General features: G+C 41.6%; 1 protein-coding gene and 1 long non-coding RNA gene across 14 annotated transcripts in view; one reads left to right on the top strand and one right to left on the bottom strand.

Annotated features, from left to right (window-relative positions):
• The window catches only part of ADGRB3 (adhesion G protein-coupled receptor B3), a 452,569-nt gene extending 446,937 nt beyond the window's left edge, over positions 1–5,632 (bottom strand). For 10 of the 13 annotated variants that reach the window (XM_048298456.1, XM_048298463.1, XM_048298464.1 and 7 more), the window contains exons 1-2: positions 5,299–5,632; positions 1,838–2,606 (exon numbers count right to left, since the gene is read on the bottom strand). In XM_048298456.1, coding sequence (XP_048154413.1) covers positions 1,838–2,591 — 754 coding nt within the window. In that variant the 5' untranslated portion in view covers positions 2,592–2,606; positions 5,299–5,632. Of the gene's footprint in view, positions 1–1,837; positions 2,607–3,696; positions 3,790–3,828; positions 4,277–5,051; positions 5,213–5,298 lie in introns of those variants that run through there. The other 3 variants (XM_048298458.1, XM_048298460.1, XM_048298459.1) reach the window with 3 other exon arrangements.
• A 47-nt stretch (positions 5,633–5,679) lies between these two features.
• The window catches only part of LOC125323779, a 61,696-nt gene continuing 40,374 nt past the window's right edge, over positions 5,680–27,001 (top strand). Inside the window, exon 1 of the long non-coding RNA XR_007202641.1 lies at positions 5,680–5,830. This is a non-coding gene — a long non-coding RNA (uncharacterized LOC125323779). The remainder of the gene's footprint in view (positions 5,831–27,001) is intronic.

The raw sequence follows: 27,001 nt of genomic DNA, 5'->3' as shown, positions 1-27,001 counted from the left end.
CACGAGGGAGCCGGTGCCTTAGGACGGGAATCAGAGGCAGGGGCGAGGGATGGATACGCCTCTCGGCCGCGGTGGCCGTGCCTCCCACGGCGCTGGGGCCGGGGGGGATGCGCCGCCCGCCCCTCCGCAGGGTCCTGCTGGACCCGCGCACTCCGACTGCGCTTCCTGCGCGCGTTCCGGTCTGCGGTGTTTGTGTTTTCCAGCTGGGGCCGTGGCTCCCCCGTGATTCCCATGACTCACACGGCGGAGGCTGAAGGGGCGTAAGCGGCGCCTCCCACCCAGCGCTGCGGCCGCGGACGGGCGGTGCGAGCTCCGCGCACCCGCGCAGCGCCCGGGGCTCCCGCCCGGCTCCGCCTGCTGCGGCCGGGGCTGCCTCCGCCTCCCCGGGCACTAATTAGCTCTAAACGGTGTTAAATACCATCCCTGCCACTGAACGAGCTTCTCTCGGAAATTTTTACGGCAGCCGAGCTTCCCCCGTCCGTTAGAACCGCTCTGATCCCGGGCTGCTGGGTGGCGGGAGAGGCGCGGAGCCGCAGGACACTCGAAGTGTCCCACTCGCCAGCCTTCCCCTCCCCCGGCCCTGCCCTTGGCCGCTGGCACGGCGGCAGCTGGAGCAAGTTCAGCTTTTCTTCTCCCACAGCACTGGGGCTTGGCTGCCCTTAAAGAAAATCCTCTCGTAACAACGTGTCAATGTTACATTCCTCCACAAAGCAACTTCTATTAGGGGGGCTGGGAGCTTGGCACTGCCTCGCCACAGACTGAGAGCTTTGTGGCTATGCAAAAAAACAAGGAGAGAGGGAACATTTCCTGCATTAAAATGCAATACCCCAGGCTCGATGATTTATCCTCCCCCTCCCCCCATTCCCGCACGGCAGCTCTGAAGGACCCCCTCGCCAACAGGCTGCATCCAGAGCCCCCATCTATGTTCAACCCATGCCTTCCCTGCCTCACAACCCCTCAAAGCCCTTCTAAAAATCGCCCCCACCCCAACCTCCCCAAAATATCAGGCTAAAACAGGAGGTATGTAGCAGAGGACCTGGGTGGAGGACTGCCATGCTACCTGCTGGACCCCTGTCTTCCCACCCTTCCAAAACACCCCCCTCCCTTTTTCCAGCAGGGACATGAAGCTGGGACTGGAGCAGCTGCTGGGAATGACACATCAACCCCCTCCTCGCTAATACTGCAATGCCTTCATCCCCAGGAGCCGAGACTGGGTGCAGCAACAGCCACTGGCCCCTTCACAGAGCTTCCCAGGAGGTTAAACCAGCATGTCCTGCCTGCGCAGTGCCTCGCCTTTCCAGGCATCTCAGGCAGAGGGTTCACCCTAAGGAATTGCATTTGCTCTTGGTTTGTTTGTAGGTTGCTGAGGTCTGGCCCAGAGACCAGGTATCCTGAACATGGTAAATCTCTTGGTCTTTTGGTCAGGTTGCCTGCATGCCTTTGGAAATGTTTTCCTTGCAAAGTCGAGGGATCATATCAAGAAGGCCAAGGTTTTGCAGTTGGGTGGTTGCTGTAAAGAGGTGGTGAGGGGAAGAGTGATTCCTGGCTCACCACCTGTGGGCATTACTGTAAATGGGGCCTTAGAACAGACGGATCCTACTTGTGAGGAGTTTCAACAGTGCTCAGCAGAACTATATGCTGTAGGTTAGGCCCGTTTAGAAATGAAAATGCAGCCTTCCCTGCTTTGAGGGAGTGTGCATCTTCTCCAGCCCTTTCGCCTCATCTAGAGGAGAGCCAGAGTGGAGAGCAACTCAAACGAATGTGAGTATTAAGGAGAGCTGGCAGCAGGACTTACACACTGGCATGGCATTCAGCCCCCCCTCCAAGAAGCACCTACCTTCTTTTGGCGGCCGCTTGGCTTCTCTGGTGAGATTGCAGACCTGGGTGGTTTGCAGCTCCTGGGTCAGGCAGCCTTCCGTTTGCTCGTTGAGGGGCAGCACCACGTTATTGAGCAACACCAGGGACTGGTCGTCTATTCCCCACTCTCCCAAATGCTGAGGGCAGGTGCATTTTGTATACATGATCCCACAGGACTCGGTTCTCCCATTTTCGGATTTCAAGCAGCTCTCCAACCAAGTGCATAACACATGGCACCCAAACTGGCTTGGGCTCACCTTGTTCAACACCAAAAACTCAAAGAAGGATTTTTGGTCTTCTTCTTTTTTGTGTAATCCTGGGAGGTTGATAGGATAGACACGACGTATCTGAATAAAATTCTTATCATACTGCAGAAATACAAAAGCATTCTTGGAATTGCAGAGCTGCATTATAGAATGGTTATTTTTTAAAAGATCCTTTATTTTTTCATGAGAAAAATGATCAAACTGATAAGCCAAGAGGGAAAAGTTGGAGCAGCTGAAGTCCTTTTTGGAAAATTTCAGGTAAATACTATATTTGGTTGGATCTGGATTTTCCAGCGTCCAAGTGCAGTTTGTGAAGTTTTTAGGAAACATTTCACTTACAGAATACGATCCATAAATGACCCCCTTCACCAACGTGGAACACCAGAAGTCTTGGGCAGCATTAAATCCAAACATAACCAGTAGATAGGTGGAAAATATATAAATCAGCAAATTACGAACAGCCTTCATCCTATGTCATTTGGCCTGCAGGAGATGAAATGAAATAAAAATGCAAGTAGAATTCTTCACGCATAGAAAACAAAACTCCTTACAATTTTCGAGCCAGCTGTTTTCAAGCTTGCAGTTAGAGCCCCTTTCAGAAAGAAGGGCAGGTAATTTTTATTTTATAACGCAAGGGCCGGGGTTGCCGCTGTGTGCACAGCGCCATCACGTGGCCATCGCCACAGACACGTCCTCCACAGACAAATTAAAACTCAACATCTATTAGATTATTAATAGGAATGTCCTCTCCTCTCTAGGATTTAGTCATCATGGCGTGGACTAGACTGCTCAACTTAAGTAAAAACCTATATGCCTTACCTGACAGAAGAAGAGAAGAGAAATTTATTTATTAATTTATTCAAAAAGTAAATAAGTCATCTGCTGTAGTTATGTATGTACATATACAACATGCACACGCAGAATTCCACCAGAATAGAACAAGAAAGCTGGTAGAATTTGTTGTTACATATTATTTTTCTCTTAAGTCTGAGAAATAACTGAATTATTACAGCTATAATTTAAAAATGCACCAATTACTATTTGTTACAGATGGAACATTATCTCCCATATGTCTACATGTCTTCACCCTGGCCGCCTGGTACACAGAGGTCTCTAAAAAGGCAGCAAATACTGAGATTAATGTATTAATAAAATTTTGACACTACTGAAGAAAGAAACAAAGACGGATGAAACTACTGCTGGTCTAACATGACCACTAAATGCCAGCTTTTTAAGATAATAATTTCAATGTGCTTCAGCCTCTAAGGATATACAAAATGGATCACAGAATTAGTATTACAATCAGTAGCTCTATATAACTGGCTGTGCTACAGCAGGATCTCTGCACCTATTGGACTGCACTTGCCCTCTTATTACGAATATCTTGTACTGTCTGATTAGCTCCTGTGTTTTGCAGCCATGCACTTGAACAATGCAAGAAAATAATACATTTTCTCCACTAGTATCTCCAAATAAAGCTGTTTTACTGCACCTGCCAACCCTCACAGTCTCCACATGCTCTGTTCTTTTAACAGTGGCCTAGGTTAGTACAGCAAACCTGAGTTATATTTACCTCTGTAATGATATCCAAAAATTTCGGATTGAAGGTTTTCAGCATTAACCTTTGAAAAGTTGCTTATCTCTTACAAATGAGTAGCTTTTCACCTTCTGCTCTTAAATGCAAGCAGAAGGAAGTGATACCAACCTAATTTCAAAACTCTCTAGATTGCAGTCTCTTCCACTGTTGCTCTGTAAGGCACCGTTACTGAGTTTTGATGTGTGTCTTTGCCTAGGTTTTCATCTCCTCACCAAACAGCAAGGCATCTTCTGGTTCCCATTGCATAACACACAGCAAGTCACTGGATTAAGCTCCCTTGAAGAGATTTCCGTATCTCCTAGATTATAATGCAAACTCTGAATCCTGAAATGGGCAAAAAGCAGCACCAACTGTAACCCTCTTTATAGCAGAGGTTTAAAAAAAAAAAAAAAAGCAGAGCTGCTGCTGGGTCTATCCACATGGTCAGATTTTCTCCTTTCTGAGCATCTGTCTCAATGAATAAAATGGTTCTCCTTCTCCAAACAGGGCTAGTACAGCACTTAAGGTTTTAAAAAAGAGAAACTTATTGGGAATTCTGGAAACAATTTCCCCTTTGCTGAAGCACTTTGCAGGCAATGCAGTTCTGCGCAGTGTTATTCAGGATGGTGTAGGCGTTGAAAGCCAATGTGACAATAAGTGTCTAAATTAAGAATTCCACCCATGAAAAAGGATTAATTTTATAATCTGGAAAGTAGAAAGGGAGCTTATTTGCTTTTCTGTTTGAAAAGGAAAAAAAGCCTCTGACTTTTTCCCTTCTATGTAATATCTGCACTAGAAAAATAAAGACCTCTGCAGTGTCAGGCTGTTTTCTATGAAGAAATGCAATCAAATAGCCCTCATTTTAGTTGTGCATTTGTTCATGCAAGGCTATTGAAAAAGAGCACTGTCTTAATCCCTCTCTCCCTGTGTGCATTACACACGCACACATGCACACACACACGACTTGAGTGTGCCGGCAGCATTCAGTTAGTTTGCAGCATTGCTAGATGTAGAGTGAACCTGCTCGCTGAAAGGATAAAGACACTCACATTAAAAAGATCTTTCTTTTCCATGAAGGAGGGAGTTAAAGAATGGCCACAGAGGCTTAAGGTTCCCCATTTGGGAAGGGAGAGAATACTCTTCTGCCGAAAAGAAACGGGCATTTAGTTTGGATATTCCCCGAACTGATTTTCTAGGTGACACTGTAGTTTAGCCGAACATAGACGGCGCCATCACTCCATTTATTTTTTTTTCCCCCAGCAGAAGACCCACTGACTTCTCTTATTTTAACTTCCTATTAACCTAACAATTCCCCCCACCCCCCGTACAAATTACCCCAATCGTGCACAAACCTCAGGTTTTCTCGGTCGCGCTGGAAATTACTCTCAGGGAAGCAGACCTGTCGCAAGACGGACTTCTCTAACTTTTAAACTGCAGCGCTGAAGTAAATGCGGAGATCATTTCGTATGTGCTGTCTCTCTATCCTTCAGCAACAGCCTGTCCCCCTCCTCCGCCGCCTCCTCCCCGGAATCCCAAGCTAAAAGCTCTCCAGTCGTAATCCCTGGAAACGGGAAATGGAAATGCCCCGGGCACCCTTACCTTCCACTCCGAAAGCTGTCAGGCTATTTCTCTAGAACACTAGCACCACAGGCACACGTCCCAACAACAGTGATGGAGAGATTCCCCTTCTGACGGAAGCACCGTTTCCCATTTTTCCCGGCTCAGGTTCAAAACCAAGATTTTAAAAAGCAGCAGAAGATAAAAAACGCAGCGAGAAAACCCCCGCACGCCACAAGCACAACCCACCGAGGGAAAAAAATCAGCTTTGGCTCCGGATCCACCAAATCCAACCACATGAAGGGAAAGAAAACAGAAAAAAACCCAAAAACAAAACAGAAAAAAAAAAAAAAACCAAAAAAACAACCACCTCAAACCAGCGAGACTGCAGGGGGAAAAAAATGGAAGTGGCTGAGCAAGCGAAGGTTGTTTTGGTTTTTTTTTTTTTTTTGGTTGGCTTTTTTTTTTTTTTTTTTACTTGGAAACAAAGTCTCGGCACAGCAGCCCGATGCACGGCGAGGCCAGGCAGTCGACAGTCTGAGAGAAGGACTAAGGCGCTAGTGCGGATTTGTTGGTGGGTTTTGTTGTTGTTGTTGTTACTAATAGACTTATTCCTCCTTCCTCCCTCCTCCTCCCCCCTCAGGCACTAATGGCCGGACAGCGGCGGGGGGGTCCTTGGCTGCCGATGTCGGGGAGCGGTGCGAACGCCGGGCGCGCAGGGAGTACGGCGGGAGCGGGAGCGCGTCTGTGCCGCTGCGTGTGGCTCTGGCTGTGCGTGCGCGCGCGCCCGCCTGCGCGCCCGCGCGCGCGGAGCCCGCCCGCCTCCGTGGGAGCCGCGCCGTGAGTGCGCGCATGTGCGCGCCCCGCGCGCGCCCAACCCCGCGCGCCCCCGGCCGCCCGCTGGGAGGGGGGGCGTCTGCGCGCGCGCGCCTGGGCCCCGCTCCGCGCGTGTGCGCGGCGCCCCCCGGCGCCGGCAGGCGGGCCCGCGGTGCGGTGCGCGCGCTACGGCGGCTCGGCGCCCAGCGCGTCCCAGAAACGCCGCTCGCTGCGCCCGGGAGGTTTTCCTGGCCGCCGTTCCCAGCGCTGGGGCCGGCTGCGCCCCGGTGTCAGAAAAACCCGCGGGCGAGGAGCGAGGGAAACGGGGACGCCGGGGCGGGAAGCTCGCACTTGATCTCCTTCCTCTTGTTTTTTGTTCTAAAGCGCAACCTCTCCCTCGCCGCAGCCCTAGGAGCTGTCGGCTCGGCCCCGCGATGCAGATTAACTGATACGGGGCTCCCGGGATAAACCCTCTCAAACTGCCGCCCGCCTCTGACTAGAAACAATAGCAATTTTCTCAGCGCGGCTGCAATTAACGCCGTGTTTGGTCCCTGCCAGAGATAAGGCTGTGCCCGAGCGCGGCCGCGTCCATTCCCTCGGCTGCCGGCGGCTGCCGCCTTCGCACGGGGAAGGATGGAGACCTGATGGGGCTCAGCCGGCGCGGTGCCCACTGCGGGAGCGACGCTGCCCCGGCTGAGAGCGGAGTTTGCGAGGCCACAGCGGCTGAAGCGGCACCGTCAGCAGCGGGTGGGGTCAGACGGGGGAGGTTCATGAAAGCTTTGCCACAAGCAAGGCACCCCCCCTTTTTCTTTTTGTTTTTTGTTTTAAATTTTGCTACAGCTGGGTATGGTTGGGTATGCTTTTTCTCCCTCCCCTCCCGCTGTGTCACTCCTGCTCCCCAGGGCGGGTTGGGTTGTCCTCTGGCTCTTCCCGCTGGCGTGAGATATCGGGGCAGCCTGCACGACAACAGATATCCAGTGTGAAAATTAGGAGATGACATTTTAATAAATGCTGCTGTCAGTCAGCAGCTCTCAGCCTGGCTGCCGTGCGCTCCCACTGCTGCCATTCTGCAGACAGTACAAGGCCCTGCTGAGGCCGTGGGGCAATACAGCCCCTCCATGCCTTCAAAGTTCATATTAAACATGGCTGTGTGGTTTCCAACACGACCTCCCACCCCGATTAAATGAAAATTTAAATTTCTGGGCAACATCCAAACCAATCAGTCCTTAAAGCAAACAGTTTTCTCCCCTATAGTCCTGTTCTAGCTCCTGCAAGGTTTGAATTCCAGTAATACAGAGCTTTTATGATTACAATTACACGCTGCACAAATTCTGATCAGAGGTATTGCTGGTCACAAACCACTTTTGACCACAGTAAACCAAAACACGGTTATAGCTTTTTACTGTATTTTCCATAGGTATAAGCTGTAAACCACATCCCTGCTAGCTTTTACACTCATAAATACTTTATATCCCTGTTATCAAAATAAAACAAAAAATATCTATCCAAACCAAGGAAAATGTGAGAGATGTGCAGGATCTATGCCCAGCAAAATTGCAATGCAATGAAAACGGAACTGTTACTGGCTTAGAGATAATCGTATTCTCTCACATTTGGTGACATTCCATACTATCTGTGGGTGATCATCATGGTGCTTAAAATACTTCAAGGGAAGTTTGGTTCATTGACAGGGTGATATGAGTAGAACAAGCCAAAGGTGTACCTACAATGCAGTATTTTAAAATCTTTTTAATTTCCTTTACGAAGGAAATTTCCTTTCCTTACGAAGAACTCTAAGGTAAGTCATGAGACAACTTGAATGAACTCTTTTACCTGTTTTCTATGGCATTAGCAAGTTGTAGCTCCTTTAATTGTGAGTGGAAATGAAAAAATAATGAATACACAATGTATGTAAGCACTTGTCTTTAGACATCTCCTAGGTGTTCCAAGCCACTGGTTAACTTGAACTTTTAGATTTTGTGAAGACATGGCAATGCTGGAGAGGAATCTGAGAGGGAATACTCCTTAACCTCTTGTCCACAAACTGAAGGAAAGGGTGGACATTGCACAAGTCATGCTTAGGTTGACTGTGACAGCTGAGGAGCAGAGGGGTGGGAAGCAATGGGACAGGGTAGAGATGGGATGGCAGCACAGAGCATTCTGAAGATTTCTTTACAAGATTTGCTGCAATTCGACTGGAACAATTCAGGTTTTAATGACTGGAACTAAAATAAGCTATACCATTTTTCTGAGTACACAGATATCTACAATCCACTTGCAGGTGTCTTTCTACTTGAATTGAGGCCAATTTGAGAATAATTTTATTTGCCAGGTAGGTGTCATGCAGCATTTTAGATAAAAGAAAAACCTCGTATTTTGATAGTCTAGAAGTGAGAATCAGGATGTGTTTAAGTCTTCAAAATAGAAATAAGTAGAAATGTGACAATATGTTTGTTTAATTTGGGCGTGCTCACTTGATCACTTGTGTTTGGAATGGCCCTATTTTGTGTGTGCATTTATTCCTAAGCTGCAGTCTGAAGGGCAGGGATAAAGTGAACCTATGCACATAATTGGAAATATTGAGTAGGTCAATCTTGTTTGAGTACCTCTGTTAAAACCTAGGAATAATGTATTAATGCAATCCCACACTGTTTCATGGGAGGGCTGTCAGCCCTGCATGGTACACGTGGTGCCATCTGTACTACAAAGAAAGTATCAAGGCACTGAAAGAAGTGTTATGTCGCTCAGTAGTAGTGTTGTAGGGATAGGCACAACATCGTGAATGCTAAATTTATAGTGCTGCTTTCTAGACTCAATGCAATTGTTTCAGCAAGGTTGGACTTGATCCAAACTAGGAAAGAGGGAGGAAAGTAATGTTTTTAAGTAATTTCTGTATTAATGAGAAAAATGAGGCTTACCCAATTTAATATGTTGGACGGAATAAATTAAAGGGCTGGTTTAGTTGCTTTTTTCCCCCCAAATCTGCAGAAGCACTTCAAGATCTTTGGTATCTTGGTGACACCAGCTAGAGGATTTCAGTCCAGATTTTAGTGAACATAGCACAAAATTCAACACAGTTGGAATTGAAGTGATCACTGACAGGTTTTGGTGCAGATTTGGAAAGGAAGGCCACAGTTTAAAGCAAGTGGCTTTGGAGAATGGACTGTTCTCTCGATCAATCACCAGTTACCTTTAGGGGGACTCTTTTCAAGTAAAGGTCACTGTTGCAGCCTGCAGTGTCACTCCTTTGGGAAAATAAGACAGTCTGTCTCCAATACTGAAGGCACACATTTAAAAAAAAGATCTTAGAATTGTTTTCAAGAAAGACTTTATTCTTAATTATTATTATTATTAATCATCATCATCATCATCGTGTTTAACTGATCCCAGAGTTACTCTTAGATGTGTCCTTCTATGTACACAAGAAAGGAAACTTGTTATAGATTGAATTTACAGGTAAGAGTTGAAGGATAGTTTCACTGAGCCTTTTGGCTTATGTAGAACTGCTACTGGTCTGTTTCCCACATCGCACTTTTCTCAGATATGCAAGGCCCTTCAAAATCCCCTTCGGCAAGAATAGACTTTCTACTTTCTACTCTGCATTACATATACTTCTGCAGAATACCAAGCTGTATTTCCCTGCTCCAAGTCCAGGAAAATGTTAAATCCAAAGCAGGCGTGACCATTTCAAGAGACATATTACTTAATTTAGTGTGAAGCAGAGAAATAAAATGCATGATGCTGGCCATATTACAGATATTATAAAAGTCACTAAATACCTGATTATGAAGAGAAGAAAAATATTTTGTTGTTCTAACAGGTTGAGAGCAAGTGTAAATTGGAAATAAGTTGATGGATTTGTACATGTCTTCTGGTCCAGGAGGTTACGAACCATTAAGAAACAGCACATTTCTCTAGTAATTTCAGATTCTAAGTGAATTTCATCAGTATTAGTTTTCTCTCTGTTGTTAAGATGGAAGATTAATTTAATAAATAATGGATTATGTTCTGCCTTTTCAATTTTAAATATACTTTGAAAGATTATATGATTCTAATCAGTTTTATTAGAGAAATGATTCATATATTCATAAATGCAGCACCAGTAGATGGTGCTCAAGAATATGTAGCATAACTGGGGGCATAAGTGAATAAAAAGTTTTATTTTGAAATTGAAAAATTTCAGCAAAAATAATAATTTACTTCTGGGAAGTTGATTTTTTCATCAATAATGGCACCTTCCAAATGCAATCAAACCTTTGGTTGGTTGACAGTTTTCAAGTTGAAAAGTCAGTGATTTTTTTGCTTGTTTGTTCTCGTTCTTTGTATGACTTCTTCAGCAAAGGTTTTAACAAGTAATTTTAAATTCTACTACTAGCTTTAAGTATTTTGACGTTGTCATTCAATCCAATAAATTCAATAATTGGGCTAGAAGCAGTGAAATTCATGCAATAGGTGACACTAAGAGTATGGGCAGAAGGGGTCTGAATCGCATGTAAGGCCTGTACAGCATCCTGCCACTGATGGTGGCTCTTCAAGACTCCTGAGGAAGGTGGAGAAAACTCAGAACACAACGCTTTTTGACAATCTGACTTAAAAAAATCTCACCTAGTCTCCAGTATGCAGAGATCTATTTAAGTCTCCAAATACGTTTAAGTTCCCCTGCAGTACTTGTTTAGCTAGTTTAACTCCATACATTCTTGTTTTGCACATAAGCACCTAATTGTTTTCAGTATTATATTTTTTTCTATCTCAACATTATCAAATGATGAGTCCCACAGCATAAATACTAAGTGAAAACTGATGTTCTGTTAAATTTGCTACCTTTTGATTATGTGTCTCTATATTCTTGTATTAAGGCAGGGAGAAGTGAGATTCTGGCTTACTTCTAGCAGTTATGTCACATATTTTTGCCATGCATCTATTTAATATCCTTTTAAGATATTCCAATCTGTTTCCACAAAACCCTGTTTCTATAATTCTTGTCACTTTTCTCTTAAACACCCCATAGTTTTCTGATATCTTTCTAAGATGTAGAAACAGCACTGCAGACAGCAGTTCAGATCAGGCTGCACCTCTCATTTTTATAACATTGTTTTTCTTTATCATCTCTTCTTGATTCATTTTAGTATCTTCCTTCTTCTGAGAGCTGCTACACTGAACAGAGGTTTTCAGTTTGCTGTCCATGTCTGTTCTTTTTATCAGTCTCCTGTGAGAAACTTTCTCAAGCAAGTTTAAATGAATTATGTGTATTGGTTCTCCTTTGACCACTTCAGTAGTTTACTGATGTGTTGAAAACGTTCTAGCAGATGAGTGAGGTATCATCTTCCTTTGCACAGATCTATCATCTCATGGTCTTGTGAGTGTTTTCTTATTTTTTTTTTTTAATTTTCTAGGTACAGATGTAAGATTTATGAATCTTTGATTCCCTGAATCATTCTAAACTCCTTTTATGATATGTGTGAAACATTTGCTGTTCTCTAACCTTCCAGTAAAGGAGTTGTTTTTCAATTAGAGATTGCATAGCTCAACTACTTGTTCAAGATTTTCAGTCTTGATGGCTTTCTGCTTTTCAAATGATTGATTTGTTCCAGCACCTCTTCATCTGATAGTACCTAATTTTTATTACCCAAGAGTAGATATCTGTCTAACATCCTCTATTGTGAAGACTGATGCAAATAATTCTTCTGTGTTCCTAGACACGTCCTTCTCCTCCTTAATTGCTGTCTTTATTCTCTGAAATTCCCAGAAGACATAGTAACTCTTAAAACACTTTCTTGTTTTTGATATATGTAAGGGGGCTCTTTTAATTTGTTTTTATATTTTTAACTGTATGCTTTTTATGAGTTACCTTTGCTATCCACTTTTTTCCTTTTTACCTCTTTGCCATTACAGTCTATAATCATTTCCCTCATTTCCTGAAAGCTGCCTTTTCAGATTATGACAATTCCCTGCTCAAGTAGCATCTCAAATCCTTTTCATTTCACTCCACTGGTTTGCAACTTACCTTTCTTGTTTATCTCCTCCCCTCCCCCATCTGTGCATTTATCAATGGAAATATTATTGGTTTTGGAAGGAACACAAATGCCACATTTCAGCTAACATGCATCCTATTGAAGGCCTCTGTCCAAAGGGTAGTGTTGTGGCATTTTTTATATATCTTATGTCTTGTTAGATGCATTTAACCTCATTATTTTATGACCACTTTACATATTAGTTTGGATATTCTTAATCCTTGACTTCTTTCTGCTTATTGTGATTGAAGTATAAAAATATGTCCAAACTGTTTTAATAAGAGTGTCCTGTTTATCAAGCTGAGCTCATTGATTTAAGGCTGTGTTAATGTCTTTCAAGGTGACATTCATTTCTCAGAATAGTTTTCTTTCTATTATGTGCTGTTTCAAGAACTAACTTCCTATAGTTCTGAGAAACTATATTTTTAATCTTTGCCGTTTACACATCTGTTTTGTTTCTAATTGGGTTGTATAAAATTTATTATTATCCTGTTTTGTTGCATAGTCTTGCTTTTTTTTTTCTTTTTCTGTGCTGCACCCCTAGTATCTTAGTTTTGACTTGCATTTTTTGACATGTGTCCTTCTGTGCCCTGGGTTTCCATTCTCAAGTACAGCCCTCTTCACTTAGAGGATTTTTCACACTCTTTATTGAATCTTTTACGTACAAAGCAAAAGTCCTCACAGAACTGATTCATTCTGTTATTCTGGGGGAGTTTACAAAGCATTGTAGGTTCTTTAAAAATTATTTGTTTAAATATTTATCCAGTAATTTTCTTATGTTACTACACTTCCATTGTGACAATAACATAAAGCCTTCTTCTACTGGAAAGCCTTCTATTTCACTTATTTTGCTTTTAATTTGTAATTTTGCATAAACACTTGAAGTTCTTTATTTTTACCAGATGTCATTCTATGGCACATTTCCTGGATTTGTGCTTCTTTGGTTGCATTTTAAATGGATACTCAGAGGTATTTGTATACTTCTTCTACAAGTAGCACTTTCAGATGACTTGGTGTTCTTTGCCTCTGTTTATTAGGTGTTTGGAAAAAAATTCTAGCCTTTCAAACTATGAAATCAATATTTTCAATATGTTATGTTGTTGGGGAAGATGAAACAGGAAAGCCTTATAAATATGGTTGCCTGACAAAAGATTTTGGGAATATGAAAACTACAGGCGACATCGAAATGAAAGCCGCTTTTGAAATACCAAATCTTAGTTACTGAACAACTGGAAAACAATGGTATGGCCGACTGAAGGTAATCCCCTCTTGATTGAACAATACCCTCTGCTTGCAGGCAGGTCCAAGGGTCAGAGCAGACCCTACTAGCTCAGCAGAAGGGGTCCAAAGAGTAGTTTTTAGAAGTTAAGATGTAACACTCTATGGTAATATAAGAACTCTTATAGGCTGTATGTAAATGCTATAGGATTTGTATCTTGTATTAGATTGGTTAGTGACAATTAGAATATTCAGTACAGAAGATGATTTATTGTATTGTAACCAGGACTTCACGACTCCATCCTATTCTCATCACTTCTTCTTCACTCTCTTTGCTCTCGTTCTCTCTCTCTCTTACCTGCTTACTCTCTTGCTCTCTTGGGCCTGCTCCGAGCTGCCAGCTGCAGCTCTAAGCAGTGCCCCTGTACCCACACCCTTTGCAATAAACCGCATGTGTTCCAAGATCTGCTTATAGAGATCTCCCGACCGTCCGTCTACGCCCGGTCCCGACTGAACCCCGTAACCTACATATGTCTTGCATATATAATTGCTGTCATTTGATAACAAACTTGTCGCTATTTCATGTATGCACATAGTCTGGTGGTGAGATTCTAACTGTTTGTACTGGTGTATGACTATAAAGTTCTGAGAAACTCATTGCAGTCCCTACATGTGGGCTGTATAATAAACTTCAAAAAATTAACTGGAGAATATTTATGCAAAGATGAAAATAAAAATAAGGCCACAGTTTTCATGTTAATTATCTAAATGCACTGAAATCCTCTTTATACTGGGAGGAGTACAAATATTTTAAAAATGCGCTTTCATCTCTGATGTTATTAATGTGCTCTAAAATATTGCCTAGTCATTAATCAAATTGAACTGTGATAAATACAGAAAAACCCACAAATCCTGTGTCATTTTGGCTTGTTCTACTAAAAGGAACAAAATTCAGTGTTAATACTGAATCCATCTTTAATGCCCTTCATTTTGCTTATATAGTCTAGAGAAGAGTGATTTTATGTACTTTGTGTGTCATTAACATCACTAATCACAAAGAGCAGTGTTAAAAGATGTCTTGTGTTGAGTTTTTTCTTGCATTAGTGAAAATGAAGGACTGATAAACCTGTCTGGAGTTTAACTTTCTGCTGTAAGAGTTTAGTGTTTAAAATGGTTGTAGTTTAACCCCAGCCGGCTGCTAAGCCCCACATAACCACTCACTCACTCCAGCCTCAGTCATGTTGGGGAAAGAATCAGAAGAGTAAAAGTGAGAAAGCCCATGGGTTGAGATAATGATGGCTTAATAGATAAAGCAAAGTCTGTGCGTGCAAGGAAAGCAAAACCAGGAATTCATTCACTACTTGCCATGGGCAGGCAGGTGTTCAGCCACATCCAGCAAAGCAGGGCTCCATTAGGTGTAATGGTTGTTTGGAAAGATAAATGCCGTCACTTCAAATGTTTCCCCTTTCTCCTACTTGCCCCAATGTTATTTACTGAGCACGATACCATATGGTATGGAATGTCCCTTTGGTCAGTTGGGGTCAGCTGTTCCAGAAGTGTCCCCTCAGCTCCTTGAGCACCCCCAGCCTCCTTTCTGATGGAGTGGGGTGAGGAGCAGAAAAGGCCTTTGCTGTGTGCAAGCACTGCCCATCAGTAATGAAAACATATCTGTGTTATCAGCACTGTTTAAAGCACAAATCCAAAACACAGCTGAACACTTTACTCCTAAGAAGAAAATTAATTCTACCCCAACCAGACCTAGCACAGAACTGCACAAATTATGCTGCTTGTTCCTTCAGTTGTGATCTGTTTTAAGATGTTGATCAAGATACCCATATAGAATTTTGTTTAAATAAGTTCTTAGTGGAAGACTTGGGTTCAAATTCCTTTTTTGAGCATTTGAAACATGAATTTTTTCCTTCTTATAACTTTCTAAGCCAGCAAAAAGGATAGCAGCATTTCTTTAAGGCTAACAACAGTTTTTGTTATTCCTCTTAGGCCTCATACAGGAATACCCAGTCCACAGTGTTTATTCAGCACAAAACACGGAGAGAATTTTCTAAATTAGGATCCAAATCCAAGTGCCTCTTTAGTCTCTTACGTCTCTGGTTCTAGTGAGGGGAAGTGCAAAGGGTGTGGTGGCACCCTTACTGCTTTACTGCCGCTGACAAAGTATGGCCTGCCCATCTCTTTAAAATAAAATTTCCGTGAATTTGAAGGGAGGGGAGGGGAGGGTTCATAACTGTGTATCCTGAGCATCCGGAAGTGGTAGTTTGAAATGAATTTTTGGGAGGTTTCAAGCAGATCCTTTGTAGCAGCATCCCCAGTTATCTGGGGCTTTAAGTTGCCCCTCACTAAGAATGATGTCTTCCTGAGGCATATAGCTCTTCCCAAGAAACTTAGTGTAGCAGAAAGGTGCATCCTAGCTCAGGCTTCCAAATTCCATGCTAAGGAACAGGAATTGAAGTCTCAGCATAGTCCTCCTCCCCTGCATGCTTGTTCGATCCAAACACATACATTTTTATAAAACGTAAATTAATATGATGAGTGTTTACTGATGGTGTTTTCTCAAATACCCAAGATTTCCATGGAAAGGCCATTCAAGGATTAGCTGAGTTAATCAGGAAGCTTCACCCTGGGTAGGAAAAAAGGACTTGTTATGAGACTGTGGTACTACAGGGTCAAGATTGTCAAGGAGAAACAGGCTGGGGACTGATCATTCACTATCTAGCAAAAGGAACAGCAGGCATCATAAAAAGCTGGAAGGATTCATGCTCAAAACAGAAGAGGTGATTCTCATGCAACAAGTAACTGACCTTTGAAACTCCTTGCCGAAGGATGTTGTAGATGATAAAAAATAAATAAAATATAAATTTTCATGGACTCAGGGGCAAACCGGACAAGCATATGAAAGAGAAATCCAGTGATGGTGGTGGTGAGGGGGTTGTCAGTAAGTGTGCAAAATTATCAATTACTTCAGGAATTCCCCCATGCTGAAAAAAATTAGAAGTTGGGAATGTATTAGGGGAGAATCTTGCTCCTCCTTCAGCATTTATAGTTGATTCTGAAACAGAATGGGGGGCTGGATAAAACTAGTTTGGGCTAGTATGACTGTTTTCATCTTCACTCTTTTTGGATATTTTAATACTGACAGAGAGGTAGATTTTCAGAGGTGCAGATTGGTTGGTTGGAATTGGTTGAAACTTGGAATCAAGCTCTGAACATTATTGTTCAAAATGTCAGGACTTCTATTTCAGTTTTAAAACATTGGCTGAGTGCTCACATTTAAAGTGAGTGCTCACATTTAAAAATTTGAGGATATAGTCCAGATTCAGATCAAGCTGAGACCCAGGGAGGACATTCTTGAGGTCTTTTTTCTCTATCTAAACACCATTAGTTTTGTAAACACAACATATCATTATCTGCAATTCCCCATGTCTTAAAGGAGGAAGAAGCTATGTCCTATTCTAAAATTGTCCAGTATCTAAAATTTGATTGAATGGGCAAGGCTTAGCTTAAACAAAACAAATATTTTCAAATTGGGAATAAATGACATACTTTATAGTTTTGGAAGAGAGTTCTTGGGAGAAGAAAAAAAATACGCTCTCTTGACCAAATCTCTTCCTTGGCTGCATGGTGAGCATCCAGTGTAAATTGTTTAATTGAAGCAGTTTGTTTAAAAGTTTATGTATATGTCAGACACACTTCTGACATCATATTGTAAAAAATTATTAAAATACCTGAAAAAGAGGAAACATCACACAGTAACAGCTGAAGGCATGAATGTCAAATGCTGCTTACTGACGTGGCAAGGACTTCTCATGTGACTGTCAGTATGGGGTTCGTGGCCCACAGTTCTGCAAGGAGGTGCTGTGAAGCTCAACTGCTTGGGAATGATACATGTGAATGTATCATTCAAATTTTAAGAAATGCAGTTTTTTGGATGTGTTTAAATATGTGTTTCAGGTCATTGTATTAGTCTTCTGGCACGGAGTTTTAGAGAAATAGCTGAGTTTACTTAATATTCTAAAGAAATGTAAAACCTGAGTTAGAGAGTTGTATGTCGGCAGTAGCTCAGCTCATATCAATGGCCTTGTATCAGTGTAAAACATACGTGAGTATAGAATCATGCTCTCAATATGTACTCTGGGCTCAAGAAGAGTGAGAGGAGAGGAACACATTTATATTACCAAAGAGCAAAATATTCTGTGACAGTGTGGGGTATTACTGTTAGGAGATGCAGGTGGCTGTCATCATTCTGAAGAGACACATTTTGACTACACTGTACAAAATATGAGAGATTTCAAGAAAAGTCGTTCCCAAATTATCAGGCACAAGAAAAGAGTATTTGGAGGGTGGGGTTTTATTGTTGTTTTTAAAGATGAGTAACTATGGGTGAGTGAGTGGAAGGAAATTACAGAGATGTACTAATTTATATAGCTATCTACCACTGAATCAAAAAGGGCAAATAAATAAAGGGAATTAACCCCAACACAGTATAGAGCATCTACACCAAATGTATTAGACCTGCTGCTAAGAGCCATAGGTTTTTGTCTTTCATAAATTCTGGCAATGCTCTTGGTCCTCTCCTGCCAATAGTGTCTTACTGCACTGAAATATTTTCCCCCTCTATTTCTTCCTTTCTTTCTCTCTTTTGCCTTTCTCCCTTCCTGTATGCACACTTGAATCTATTATTTCACAGTTGTTAATCAGTGAATCCTGGACCTTTTATTGAAGTGATATAACTAAAGATTTCTGGTGAATGATTTATTGTTCTGTTCTTGATGAACATTGCTGACTGTTATCACAGTAAATGTAAGTAGTGTCACTGAAGTCGGCAGACCTATGCTGAATTAATCAGTATGGATTCTGGTCCTGAGAGTCATAATTGATAAAGTCGTTTATGTGCTTGAAACAAATCCTGAATGGATGGCTCAGTATAGGTTCCTTAAAACTGGCTTAACTGTACATTTCATTAATTTTAGAGGGTATGACCTTCACGCAGAGCAACTCAGCTTCAAAATATGTTTGGTCTTGGTAAAGGTATTTATAATGTGATTATTCATAAACTTTATTTTTGCTTATTAGTATTATATTTTTTAGATTTTATATTTTGTGTATTAAATACCAGGCTTTTAAAAATAAGTAGGTTACCTTGCAGAAAGAAAGCCAAAAAATGGAGATAGTTTCAAACACTACGCTAAGCTGTATGTTCAAATGTGACACAGGGTTAAAAAGATCTGTAGCCTGTTTTCTGTAAAATGCTTAGATATGAACACATTTCTAATTTATACCTATTTTGAATATGTGAGAGAAAGAGACTGAGAAATATTTTATGATGAAACTACTAAAACATGATATTCAAATATACTGACAAAAAGCTGTTATAATCTCTTTTCTTCCTGTCTTTTATATGCCTCCACTGGCTTCTTCTCTCTTTGTATATTTAATACAATACTTTCATCCCATTTACACAGCCTTGCCTAATTTTTTTCTTATATAATTCTTGCACTCATTTTTCTCTCTCAACCATGTATTTCTATGTCTTTCTTCTCTTCTGTGCATTCAGTATTTCTTCTCTTGCTTCCCTTACTCCTGTGCTACTGGCTTCCTCTAAGCATCTACACTGTTAGAATATTTTCCATATTCTAATTTTACAATCTATTATTGCTCTTTGAATTAGATTAGAACAGTATTGTTTCAGCTATGTGAAAATACAGATAAAAGTTCAAGGATATTGTTTATTTAAACAGCAACTTTCTTAAGTTACCAAAAATATCTGACAGTGAAGAACAAGTCCTTCCTTGACTGTTCCTACAAGATGGAAGCATTTCTCAGTCCCTTTCTCCCCAGCATTCCTCAGAAGACTGGCCCATCAATGGAAGATGTGTTGTAATCCCTCTACCCAATTTTGGACAGACTGCACTACTAAAATGTGGATAGATGGATGACATCTTAAATGTATATGTGTATATCTGGGCTGCTTATTCTCCTAGTGTGGTCAACAAACGGAAACAGGTGATTTTGTAATGTTTTTCATTTAATCTTGCTGTGGATCCTAGAAGTAAGTTAGATGATTCATATGCTCATAGTTGCTCTTTTCCCTGTTCTGATGTGTCTGAGGTTATGCGAGATAAACCTTATTCCTGCTATCTCTTATAGTGGGCTGGTAAAGTTAGTTCTTTGTTTGACTTCCCAGTTTCTTTGGGTCTCGCCTTCCCTGAATCTGTTTTTGTGTCTAATTTGAATGGAAGTCAGAGCTTTTATAAAATTTCTCTTCTAGAGACCTGCCATTTGTAATAAGACATACTTGAGTTGTGCCTTTGAACCCATGGAGGAATGTCTCTGATGCAAGATCCAGTCCTTTCAGTCTGGGGCTGAGGACATATCCTCCCAACTCCTCGTAAGCAATCATAAGAATGTCCACATCTGTCTCCATGTCTTTTCCTTTTAGCAGCATAGTTTTTCTGACCCTGTTTCCATCTTCACTTTCTACCCTGTATCTCTTGGGTTCTCAAGTGGCCCCACACCAAGTTGGACTAGGGCATCACTGCAGCAGTGGGGTCACACTCTCATGCCCTCCTGCGAGATGCTGTCTGCATGTCTGAGGGCAGTGTTCGGACTCCTCCTGCCCCCAGGAAGCAGATGGATGCAGGCAGGGGGTTGCATGCTAGCTTCATGCCTGGCAGAAATGCAGAGGAGTGCTGAGGCTCACACAGGATCTCTGTGTTGCTGCAGTGCTTGCAGCTCCCCTCCTCCAGCACAGCAATTGTGCATGGCTGAAAACCACCAGCCTGTACGTAGCTGCCATCAGCCACAGGCTTGGAACAGCAAAGGGAATTCCAGTCTGTGCTCTGGGATCCTCCATGCCTGGAAACTGCCACTACAGTCCTGCTTGTAAATAACCAAAAATCAAAAGTGTGGATAACTTACCACTAATTACATGTTTGGGAGGAGGAGTTCTTATGATTTAAAGTGAATCTTGACAAACATTTCTGAATTCAGGAGGTATGTGGCACACTTAAAGTCAGGAATTCACATACCCATTCATATGAAGGGTTCTGATACCCACCGTACCAACTATTGCTGTAGAAAGACTTGCAGGAGTCAATGTTGGGGGGTTTTTTTATTGATATTCTGTTAAAAACAGAGATGATATTCTGGGTTCTCCTTCTCTCTGCTTGTCTTCGTTAATGCAGTGCTATTCTGCCTTTGTCTCCTTTCTTGAGTTATTGTCTTCCAACATGTCTTAACAAGTTTCTTTAAAGCTATGAACCCTTGGAGGCCAGGGACATGTCTTGTTAAAACTTAAGAAGTGGTATAGAAGCGATTTTTACCATGCTAGAACAAAATTTAAAAATAGAAATGAGATATAATAAAACTCTGCACTCACATACGTGGCCACAGCTGGAAATGTCCACTTGAGAGCAGAACAAGGGGCACAGTCAGCAAAGGTCTGGCTTGCTAACTATATATTTAATAATTAGTAATAATCTTCACAGTTTAAATGTAATTGATAGAACTTTGCTCTATGTTCATTTTTTTGTTTGTTTAAAAGGTTTGGTTTGTGATACAATAATGAGTACTTGTCTAAATTGCTTATTGATTAATTAACTCTTTATGATTCTGAATATACACATTTTCTTCAATCTGATCTTTATTATGCAAAACTCCATTGAGCAATTAATTTTAATGTAGTAAGTGCTACTGAGAACTTAGAAATAAGGATGTAGGTGGCACGTCTTGTGAATTACCAACTGGCATTAATTATGAAGTTGAACTTTAGCACTAAAGTCCTACTACCTCTGTGGTTTTAATATAGAAACCATGTCTCTTATGAAAACATATTTTTTAAAATGTTCATATGGATTTTTCTTCCTGTTGTATTTCTGGACACAGGATGTTAGTTAGGAAACTTTAAAATTGTGGTTGGTGCAAAGAAAGAGGAATAGAGGAAAGTTTAATATATAAGAAATCTGAACTGTTTCTATAGGCTCAAAATGAAAAAAATGGTAAAGCTCAGTTATTAATCATATGCATTTTTTAAAAATAAAATTGCTAATTCTTCTACTATTAGGGGAACCTTCCACCAGACCGGGTTACTCAGAGCCCCATTTAGCCTGGCCTTGAACTCTTCCAGGGATGGGGAGTCCACAACTTCTCTAGTAAACCAGTTCCAGTGCCTCACCACCCTCTGAGTAAAGAATTTCTTCCTAACATCTAATCTAAGCCTGCCCTCTTTCAGTTTAGAACCATTGCCCCTTGTCATGTCAGTGTCTGCTGTATAAAAAGTCACTCTCCCTCCTTTTTAAGCCCCCTTAGGTACTGGAAAGCCGTAATAAGGTCTTCCCAAGCCTTTTTTACTCCGTGCTGAATAACCCCAACTCTCTCAGCCTTTCCTTATAGGAAAGGTGTTCCAGTCCTGTAATCAACTTAATGTCTCTCCTCTGGAGTCGTTCCAACAGATCAACTTTCTTTTTCATTTTAAGGAAAGCATTTCCCCCATTTGTATGTTAACTTATTGTTCTGTAAGTTAAAACACTTGCTCACTTGCTTTTTATTCCAGCTGATTGGTAATAAGGTAAAAATAAATGTAAAATCTGAGAGTTTGGAATAAAGAGATGACTGTGAAACATACACAGTTTTTATGTTTCCTGACAAGTCAGATGGAGAAATAAGTGAAGAGGGAAACGGGCATGATTGCCTGAAATGAGAAGGGACATAAAGTAGTTCAAAAATATTTCACCTAAGCAGGTGTGTCAGAATTATTTTTCTCTCAACAGCATTTTGTCATTGAGAACATTGCACATTCAGCCCATGACACAAAATTCTAAGTATTGTCCTTCACTGTTTGACTTCACAGTTGCTGCTTGACGAAGCTATAGCAATGGACAAACAAATTGTTGACCATTGGATTAATTGAGTTCCTGTAGTGAAAGACATACAAGGCAAAACACCACAGGTGTCTTTAGTCAGAAATAAAAGTAAAGGAAATTGTTGTACTGTATTTTATAGTAACAGTTTGTAATGCACTGATGAACACACAAACATTTTTAAAGAACTGAGTATAGTTACGTACAATTAAATTATCTGGAAAGCACTGGATTAGCAGTCTTGGCAACTACTAAATATTTACCCTACTCTGATCACAGCGATGTTTGACTTCTTAAGTATTCCGTGCAGCTGCAGATGCCCTGTCTTATTACAGTGTTCCTCTCTTTAGCATTTTCAAATGCAGTGCCAAAGATACCTGTGTAGGGCCTATGTACAGGAAAAAGAGGACCTTTCAGAAAACTCTGCAGCGCCAGGATTTTGGCTATTGGCCCCTCTTTCCCTGCCCTTTGATTTCAAAGAATCAACCAGGCCATCCTCCAGGACAATAGCCAGGTTCTTGTTCCAGACTTTTCCACCCTGGATGTTTCCATTGTTTATGTTTCTATAGCATGGAGGAAAAAAATGAAATATTCTTGGCTTTTCCTCAGCTTTATGTGTCTTCCATGTAAGATGACTCTAAGGAATGGGAATTGACAGGAATTGTCTTTGGACTGAAGAGTATCACAGTTAGTCTGCAACCCCCTGTATTGGTTAGTCAGTAGGTAACCTAGATGGATGTGGATTGCATTCTGCCTCAGGTACACATCTCCGATATGCACTTTTACAGATTTGTCTTGGACCAATGTCAAAGCGAAGTCCTGGGAGACCCAGCCTCATAATGGGTGAGGAGCCAAGCTACAGGACACACTGTGAAGTAAAAACCACAAATGTAGGAAAAGAACTTTAAGCATAGGGGAAGGACTTTTATTGTTTGCTTGTGCTTTTTTCCTTAAAGAAAGTAGGCAGCCCTGTGAAGTTTTCTTTTTGTGTAAAAACCTGAATGGACAAATCTTGTTTTGATTTGCAGCATTACCTTGAGGAGGAGATTAGTTTTGATGTCCTTTGGTTGATTCTCTATAAGCTTAGGGCCATATAATAGTTCTACAAATTAATTCAAAGGGTTTCTAGCAAGAAACCTGTCTCTTGATTATGTTGACTTTCTTCCAATCTTCATCTTCCCTGCTGACTTAGCAGTCCATGCTCGCTCCAGAGCTGAAGCTGGGTGAGTCGTTGGAGTCCTCTGAATGATGCCATGAGCAGCTGCTGTGAAGAGCCACAGGGCACTGAGAAGCTGAGCACTAGATCCCAGGAGCTCTTTGTCAGTTCTTTGGCCATGAGCTCCATGAGTCACAGTGAAGGTATTTCACTGTGCTATATTTCAAATCCCTTGGGGAAAAAAAAAAAAAAAAGTAGTGTCCTAAACTGACACCATCAAGGAATGCCTTCATTTAAATCCTTTGCTTCCTACATATCTAGAACCGTATGTGCACACTCACTTCATTCACATGACCAGTCCAGAAAAGGACTTTCTGCTTCATCATTCTTTCCTCTGCATGGTCTGTGGTGTGTCTCTGGGTATCTGTAAATTGAGCAGATTTCTAGTCTTTATTCAAAAGAGACAGTGATGAAGGTAACCACAAGACATTTTGGTGTGTCTTAGTCATGAAAGGTGGGAGAGTGGAGGCTGAGCTACTGTGTTCAAGAGTTCAGGTGAGATGAATTTACAGTCTGTAGATAGAGCATATCTTCATTTTCAGACGTCAACACCAACAGGCCTTTGGAGGACAGTGGGAAGGGAGAGGCAAAACTCACCAGCCCAGGTATCTTCCTCTGTTTCCAAATGGCTTCAAAGATTCTGGTACAAAATTAAATAGTGTCTCCCATGCAGTGATACAGGGTAGATCTGTCAGATATATCCCAAAGCGGGTTTTTACAGGCATGCTGTGAGAGCTTATGGGAGAGGTATAATGTCTGAAGACTCCTTGTATTCTGTGCTGTAGATGTGCCTGGGATATGCTGGTGTGATCATGGAGGCCTGAATAGAACACACCTTATGGGGTTGAGTTTTGGAGATGGTTAAAGCATACTATCACATAGTCACAGATAATCCAGGTAATGTGCTGTTCTGTATAAAACCCTCTGTAATCATAGTGATTGTACAGGGATAGGGATAAAACACAATGGACTAGGTTGCTTGAGTAAGGAATGTATGCACACTGTTTCTCTGAGAGGGTTGCCATTCAGTTTGAATTAAGTGTTCTTTTTCCTTATTTTTGCAGTATTTGGCACATCTCTACCACTGCCAACATTAAATATCACTTTGTTCTCTCTTTCATTTGGTGTTATGATCATCTGTTTCATAGGAGTGAGGGATGGGGAGTGAAAGCAATTTACCGAAGTTTAATTTCATGAGGGAGAAAACATCCAGACACTGTGAATGAAGCAAAATGAAACATTATTTAATCCCTCCCTCTTTTCGTTGTAACTGTTTATTTTTAAATAGTTTTTCCTTCTTTCCATTTTACTCTTCTGTCATGTAATGTATTTATGATGCTGCATTGAATAATCATACCTTTTTCTGCTATAGATTTGAAGTGTTTCAAAAGATGTCCCAGTAACTACATTCCATAGACACAAAGATGTTAAATTACTTTGCCAAGTTAACTAAGGAGAGAACAATAATAAAAATGAGAACAGAGAACCTTTTTCTTACTCTACACTTCAATGACAACCTGTTGTGCTTTTAATGCAGAACCATGACAATGGATGCAGAAAAGCTGGGATGTGTTCACAGCTGACATTCAAGAAAATTAAAATTATCTGTAATAGAAAGGGAATGAATACCCTGACCATTTATACACATTAAATTTTATTTGTGGGAGTAATTTCTCACAACTCAATAAAGTTATTCATTTGGTATATAAAGTTAAGCATAGATTTAAGTGCCTTTAGGATGCAAATATTGTGGGTAACATCATGTAGCGGGTTGAGTTCGAAACCGGGCGGAAACACCAATTAAATGTAGTGGTTTTGGTTCAAAATATTCATTATTTACTTATTTTCCTTCGGTGAGATAAGAATTAGGAGAAAAGCAAAGCAGGCACAAACCTTAAACAGTTGCAGTACAATGAAAGAGCTTTATTACTAATAGAATTAAAAGTAAAGAGAAAATAACAAAACAAAATTAAAGCAAATCGCCCCCCCCCCAGCACTTCTCTCCTTTTACCCAGCTCACACAAGGGATAACAGAATATGGGATGTTAGTCAGTGTTGCAGTTCTTGGAAAGTCTCTCTCTTATGCTTAAGGAAAAAAGGGTTTTCCTTCAGTTGCACGTGGTTCCCAAACTGCCACCAATAGCAGACCCGCCCGGAAACAATCAATCTGCTGTATGTAGAACATCTCTCCCATGAAAAATCTCACAGTTCCTTCACACTGCAAAACATGGGCCATCACATGGGGTTATTCATCTTTTTAAGGATAAGTTATTTTGGCCTGCACACAAAGGCTTTTCTTCGCCACAAGTCTCTAACAGCCTCTTACTACTTCTATATAGCCTGGCATAGGCACTCTTCACAATCTTCACAGGCCACACGACGATTCTCCATCCCCCCATGTTCTTCAAATGGATTAAAGAGACAAACAGTTTGTGGTATTACAGTTTCTTACCACGGCAGGCAAGAAAGTTTCTTTTAAGCTGCACGCCAGAATCGCGGCACCGCCCTCTTTTCTCCCGTCGCCATTTCCAGCTCCGTCCCACGTGACTCACTTCTCTTTCTCGCTGACTCTGAAGCCGCCATGTTGAAGAGTGTTCTTGTTCAGGCTTTACGGTGGGGAAAGCCTCGCTCCCTTTGTGCTGCTGGCTGCGTGGTGTCCTCTTCAGTTCAGCACGAAGTGTGCTGGCTGCAGACAGGAGGCTCTGCCGGCTCCCGTTGACTCCGCCGGCTCCGCATGGAGAGGAGAGGGACCCGCCTGTCCCCAGAAGCCGCGCTGGATGGGTTTAGCTGTGAGCAGTCCATGGCTGGTTTTAGCTGCCTGCGGCTCTGGGACAGTCTCCCCCAGCGACCCAGGGTCCGTGCCGCAGCGATGGGAAAGGGGGAAAGGGGCAGTGGCCCTGTCCTGGCCCGGCGGGGCCGGGAGGCTCGGAGCCCCCCCCACCTTCCAGCAGGCGAACTCGGACAAAAGGGGAAGTCCCGCCTTTCCGTGCGGTTTAAATATGTAAATTGTGAGAAGCGTAATTGGTCTTAAAGACTGTCCATCAACTCAGGGTCAACCCAATACATATTAACATTTCCAGAGTTGTTTTCTGGTTTTTTTGTGAGCTCATACTCTTGACATTTGATTGTAATTTTTTGTTTTGGTTTGGGTTTTTTGTTTTATTTTGTTATTGGCTGCCCTTCATAAGGAACTATTACAAGATAAGGGGACAGCTAGTCCTTGTCTTCTGTACTAGGTGATTGCAATTTGATGTGAAACAGATGAAAACAGTGAGTGAGATGAAAAATAAAATGCACTATGAAAATCCATGAATTTGGGAAAGTTACAGCATACAGTTAAAGCAAATAAGACATCAAAGCCTTTGCTGCCTTCTACTAAAGGATAAGTTTTAGTTTAAGTATACAAATACTCAGCTGTTTTACAGAGCTCTCCTTCATGTCTTTTTGCTAATTTGTCTATTTTTACTACTTTAATATATTTTGTAAGCCATTTTTCAAGGTAAAATTTGATATAACTAAATTTACCTTTGAAAAGATTAAATGTAAGTGGTTTAAAATGGGTAGTTTTAAGGGAACACCATCTGGTATGTGGTTATTAAAAAAGCCCATGA

Source organism: Corvus hawaiiensis, chromosome 3 (genome assembly GCF_020740725.1).
Source record: "Corvus hawaiiensis isolate bCorHaw1 chromosome 3, bCorHaw1.pri.cur, whole genome shotgun sequence".
NCBI lineage: Eukaryota > Metazoa > Chordata > Aves > Passeriformes > Corvidae > Corvus > Corvus hawaiiensis.
The sequence above is the reverse complement of the archived record's forward strand: the minus strand, read 5'-3'. Positions and strand labels throughout refer to the sequence as shown.